At 37.1% G+C, this 6,626-nt stretch overlaps 1 protein-coding gene across 5 annotated transcripts in view; it reads right to left on the bottom strand.

The window, feature by feature from the left end:
• Positions 1–2,746, bottom strand: part of ablim1b (actin binding LIM protein 1b) — a 96,985-nt gene extending 94,239 nt beyond the window's left edge. Inside the window, exon 1 of one of the 5 annotated variants that reach the window (XM_067429547.1) lies at positions 2,444–2,746. In XM_067429547.1, coding sequence (XP_067285648.1) covers positions 2,444–2,465 — 22 coding nt within the window. In that variant the 5' untranslated portion in view covers positions 2,466–2,746. The remainder of the gene's footprint in view (positions 1–2,443) is intronic. The other 4 variants (XM_067429551.1, XM_067429550.1, XM_067429549.1 and 1 more) reach the window with 4 other exon arrangements.
• Between the last annotated feature and the right edge of the window lie 3,880 nt (positions 2,747–6,626).

Raw genomic sequence — 6,626 nt, 5'->3', positions numbered from 1 at the left:
AAATTCACCAGAGTGTTGTTTCTTGATTTTAACATGATTTAAACACGCACACCTGTAGGTCCTTACTTGGTCAAACATTTAAAAAATCACCAGAGCATTTCTTTAGTTTTTTACTTCATTTTCACATGATTTAATGCATGACCAACAGGGGACTTGAAAAATGTCCCCTCTTGGCTCAGAGGTCCCCTGTTGGTGAGTGTGTAACGACGCCAAGGTCCCCTGTTAGATAGGTAGACAAGTACACACACACACACACACACACACACACACACACACACACACACACACACACACACACACACACACACTGTATAAATTATATTTATGTATTATTTAAATATTGTCTTATATGTCTATTGTGGATTTTTTTTGTGTTAGCTTGTGGCAGCCAGCCTGTATGTTGATGCACTGAATAAATGTTTAAAAGACTGTATGTATGAATGCACCAGCATACACGTGCTTGTGTGTGAATACAGGTGTGTGAAGTGGGTTTGCAGTGTGTGTTGTGCTGTGATTCACACGGGGTACGGCCTCAGCATCAGACCAGTCGTCGCCCGGTTGCCATGGCTACAGTGATAGGCTAAATGCATTATTGAGTTCATTCTCTCTCTGTTCTCATCTCTCTTTCCCTCGCTCCCCCTCCCTCATCCTGCGCAGACCGCTATTAGCTTTGACTAAACCATGATCTACTTTTCAAAACACACGCACACCCTCGGTACGAAACATCCTTCACATTACGTCTCCGAGCCGTGACAACTTTCTCCAGGAACAACCCCTTTTCCTGAGAGATCCCGAACAGGAATGCACCGTGTGCTGCCTGCATTCTGTAAATAATTCAATAGCTTGCTAAATTCCTACACAGTATTACACAACATCGCTGGCTGAAACTGTGCCATCTGAAGTTTGTTTTGTTGAATAACAGTCTGTTTTCTGTCCTATATTGGGTGTTTTCACCATATTGTTTTCATCAGGCAGTTTGGTCCTGAGCGAACATGTTAATGAGCCATTTAAGATTCACCAGATGTTCCTACTACAATGCGGCTTTCCTCATCAGATAACACAGAAACTTCTGAAGTTACTGCCACCCACTTAATATTCGCAAAGAATTCTCAGCACAGAAGTCCTGCACAAACCAGTCAGACAGTTATGCATATTCACACACATTTCACAACATCATGCATCCTGATGCGTAAACGAATAGTTCGTTTTGTATTATTATGCCAGAATGTGTAATATATGCACCGGACCACACAAACAGTGATATATAAACACATAAAGGGCTATATAATGGTTTTCTGAATAATAATAAACACACATTATGTTCGTGCAGCACAATGTGCAGCCCACATGCTGAGCAGTGATTTAGAGGTAAAGTAATTGCTATCAATACAACCCAAGACAAACACACACACACACACACACACACACACACACACACACACACACACACACACACACACACACACACACACACACACACACACACACACACACACAGACTGCAATCTATGATTGCATGTGTTAAATTAACTGCAAGTTTTAGAACCACAAAATAACACAAAACAAAGCGTTCTCATTTTCACACCAATTTGTGGTCGACAGAAATGAGTTTTTCAACGCCCAGTGCCACTACAGATATCTGAAGAGCTTATATGCAAAGGAAATGTCAATATATTAATATAAATGAATGAATACAACTACATATTACACACATTTTACACAAATAGATACAGATTTTTTTTTGCAATTAATATACACAATATATACTAAAATTAATTAAAAATGTAAAAAAAATGTAAAAAACATGCATTATGCATTCAGTTAAATACATACATTATATAAAATGTGCATTACTGTATTATTTACAAAATATATACTAAAATTAACTTAAATAACATGCAGTACCCATTGAGTTTTACACTTATTTTACAAAAAATATATATATAATAAAAAATTATATATATATATATATATATATATATATATATATATATATATATATATATATATATATATAAGAATAAAATAAAATAAGAAAATGCTCACTATCCATTGATTTCAACACTTAATTTACAAATCATAAATTAAAAACGCACACTATCCATTGACAATACTGTGTCGGTAAATTTCCAAACTAATGTTAGACGAAATATTATTTTCTGTTGAGAAATCAATCAAGCACAGTTATCGATAATCACAAAACAACCAAAGAACGACCAGTTAATCAACGCTTCCGATACCAGTTTATCACTAGTACCACTATGATCCCTTCTGCAGTATCTCTTTCTCTTCATACACCGCAATCCTTCTAAAACATCAAGCTGCCCTCCCTAGTCCCTACGTCCAAAACGCACACAAATCTCCCACATGCTGGCCTGGTTTTCTCCCTCTGCGTGAGCTCTCTCTCCTGGTCCCCACCCAGTGCTGTGCAGTGCCATGCTACCTTTCTCCTTCACCATGACCATTGGCTCCTCAGTGTCTGCTGGGGCTCTGATGAGGAGGATCAGAGGGAGAGAGCTGCTTCTTCCTGCCTGCCTTCTTCCTCGGCTTCTCCTGCTTTATTCCCCCACTGAATCCAAACGTGAGGAGACGACGGAAGAAAGAGCGAGAGAGAGAAAGAGAGAGAGCAAGGCAACGGCAAGATGACAGCAGAGGAGCGGACAGAAAAGAGCTTGCACTCTCAAACTAACCAGCCGCTCAGCAACTGCTGGCTTGGTCTTCGATTCTAAAGCACCCCCCCTCCTCATACACACGCATACCGTGTGTGTGTGTGTGTTTGTGGACTCTGCCCTGGCTCTTCTGAAATAACCAGGTTGCAGCTGCCGTGTGTGACAAATGCAGATTCCACAGCCATAATCCCTCCCAGTCTGAGACACCACCTTAAATTCTTCAAACAGAGATGGAGGAGATGAACGACGGGCACATGCGATTCGTTTTTACACACTGCACATATCTATCCCTTCCTGTTCTCTCTCTCACACACACATTCTGTCTCCCTCCCATTGTTCATCACATGCTCTGATTAGCTGTGTTTACTTCAGTGAAGTGCTGACTGCTGCTTTTACCCCTCAAACCGGGTTGTTGTGGATGAATTAGCAGGAAAATAACTCCTGTTCATTGACCCATGTAGATAATACAGTAAAAACGAATTGAAGGGTGACATGGTATGTGAAATGAAACAGAGTTGCTGGTCTTTGAGGGATCAGCTATAGTCTCTCTTCGGACTATCCACGCGTCACGCCGGCAGATTATAGGATTACTAGGCCGACAATTGAATTGGGGAGTTTATTGAGAGGCGTTATTAATATTCACACTGGTGCAGTGGCGTCACTAGGGGCAACATGTACTGAGAGAATGGGGCTGCTCTGACGAATTACCCAGAAGCCTTGGTGCTCGCAGAAAAGTTGTTTGAGTATACACTTATTCAGCTCCCTATTTTGTATGAGACTGAGACGAACACTACCGTTCAAAAGTGCTGGCCTCAGTAATATTGCTTATTGTTTGGAAAGAAGTTTATTATGCATTTATTTGATTAAAGATGTAGAAATCATTCTATTATTCTGACTTGGTATTCAATAGGGGTGTAACGATATATCGTTAATCGATATATCGCGATAGAGTTGTTCTATCCAAGGCTCAACTTGCCGTATTTATAAGGTATAATTCACCCAAAAAATGTAAATTCTGTCATCATGTACTCACCCTCACATCGTTTCGTTTAACCAACTTACTGTCAAACTTAAAAAATCCAATAAATGTAATAAAGGCATTGTAAAAATAACTAATCATGAGACACAATGGCTTTATATGAATAACAGATTTACAACGACGCATATACTGTAGTAAACAGAGACGTTCAAAAGATGGCGTGACGCGTGGAAACAACATGAGAGTGAGCAAATGCAGAATACATTTTTTGGGATGAGCTAAACATTTACAGTTTGAGAATGGTCATTATGGACACGCTTTCTTGCGATTAGAACTGTGACGGATTGCATCATTTGAAACGCACGCGTTGGAACGGCACTCCTCAAAGTCAAAAGCACAAACAGAGTTTAAATCACCAGATCATGTTTAGTTTTAGTAGCATTTAGCAGTATCAATATTGGGAGAAGCAAGGCATAGTGCGCAGAATGTTGCCTGAATTGAAAGTGCAAGTAATGTGTGAGAGAATTTTTTTTTAATGTTTACTGAGTTTCATTGACATTATCACATTAAACAACTATATATAATGTTGAATATAATGTATAATAATGCAACGGGGGAACATTTGTGGGTCCTAATATTAATAAACAAAAACAAAAAAAATATTTTTGCTTAAAACAGGCAAAATTATCTGTCAATGGGGTGAGAAAAATATTCTTGTTTCTGATTGAAATCTTGTTTCTTGTTTCCATCCCAAAACAGAAATAAGATTATTTTTCTCACCCCATTGGCAGATTATTTTGCATGTTTTAGGCAAAAAAATGTAATTTTGATATTTTTCCCCAGAAAACAATAAAAAATATCTTATGTCCTTTTACTTCTACATATTTGGACTGGAAACTAGAAAAAAATACAAAATTAGAAGAGCATTTTTTGAAGTGTATTTTTATAATATATATTTTTTTTATTTATGCCAACCCCAAACTTTTAAAATTTTAGGAGACCAATGAGGTTGATTTTTATAATATATATATTTTTTTAAAAACGCTACTTTTAAAATGTTTTAATATATATTTTAATATTTTAATTTAAATGTTTACACTATAGCCCCTTTCACACTGCACGTCGGACCCGCAATATTCCCGGAACATTGCTGGGTCGCCTTCTGTGTGAAACCAACCACGTCCCGGGATTGATTACCGAATTCGACCCGGGTCGGGGACCTAGTAATATTGCGGTATTCGACCCGGGACGAGCGCTGTGTGAACAAAAACCGAAACTAATGCCGCAACCGCGTGTACGTAGTTATCGTGCGACTCCTAGAGCTTGTTTTTTCAATAATACAACCCTGCAGTGCCAGAAGAGCTAGTCAGTGTTTTAAACGCAGAGAGTGTTCGTATACAAAAGAAACTAAAATTAAACAAGGAGAAATGTGTGCAAACTGGACACAAGTCGAGACCACGGAGCTCCTCACTATCCGCGCTGAAGCTGAGATCGCTCGCCATTATACGTCACATCCGGATGTCACGTGTCAACTCGACCCGGGACCGTTACGGGTTGTGTGTGAAAGCGCACATATTACGGTATTTCGCTGGCAGTATGAATGGACCAAATCTAGCGACCCGGGAACAAATGCCGGGTCGCATTATCCGTGAATTTGCCGGAATCGCAGTGTGAAAGGGGCTTATGATAATCTAACCAAACTGTGAATAAATTTTTCCCAAAAGTCAGTGTTCTTGATTGCCAAGGAGACAACAGTAAAGCCTGAGATGAAACATTTGATGTGCGGTGTAAAGAAAACTTAAAAGGTAAATATCACTTGGAATCAGTGCCTTTTTCAAACAAGCAGCAATTTAGTCAAATTATGCAAAACACATTAAAATAATATTTAAATGTATGCATCTAGGACATGACAAAAGACTGGAGTCTGCCATATATTCCAAAACTGCAATTTCCACCATAGAAGGTTATCCGACATAATACATAATTCGAGATATGATATAACATGTTGGTGAAAAATAATGACCTCAGACAAAGATGCTAGTATTGTTAGTAGACAATTTAGTCCACAGAGCCAAAATTGACTATAGCTTAAGAAACACCCATATGGGTTGATATGGTTAAAGGAGATTAGTTGAATTTTAAATAAGGGGCGGATGTGTGTCTGAGAAAGAAAGAGGGTGTCAGCATGGGGACGGCACAGACAGCAGGTGTTGGATAAATAGAGGAACTTGAAGTCTATATCATTAGAATGAAGAAAACAGCTGAATCTTTTGTCACCAAGTTAGAGAAAAGAGAGGAAACTGAGCCAAAGCAACAAGGATACAGCTAGAGCACAACCATTATTCTTCATTCATATGTGCAGCAACACAAAATGCTACTATGGCTACTTTGAAAATGCTTTCATACTAACTAACATACTTTTTTGAAGGGATCGGAATTAGGTGAAGTATATTACAGGCCAAAAGTTTGGAAACATTACTATTTGCAATGTTTTTGAAAGAAGTTTCTTCTGCTCATCAAGCCTGCTCATCAAGCCTATATATATATATATATATATATTTATATATATATATATATATATATATATATATATATATATATATATATATATATATATATATATATATATATATATATATATATATATATATATATATATATAGTTCTGCTGCCTAATATATTTGATGAATAAAAGGTTCAAAAGAACTGCATTTATTCAACATAAATACATATTTTCAAATAATTTAAATCTCCTTTACTATCAGTTTTATCAATTTAACACATCCTTGCTGAAAAAAATATTGATTTATTTCAACAAAAAAAACAAAAAAAGACTGACCCCAAATTACTGACCAGTAGTGTATATTGTTGTTACAAAAGATTTCTATTTTTAAAATTAGCTTTTTTTATTTATTTTGTATTTGTTACTTTTTATTCATCAAAGTATCATAAAAAGTATCACGTTATGAAAAAAATAT

Source organism: Pseudorasbora parva, chromosome 21 (genome assembly GCF_024679245.1).
Source record: "Pseudorasbora parva isolate DD20220531a chromosome 21, ASM2467924v1, whole genome shotgun sequence".
Classification (NCBI taxonomy): Eukaryota; Metazoa; Chordata; class Actinopteri; order Cypriniformes; family Gobionidae; genus Pseudorasbora; species Pseudorasbora parva.
Note: the sequence above shows the minus strand (reverse complement) of the source record. Positions and strands in the feature narration are given on the sequence as shown.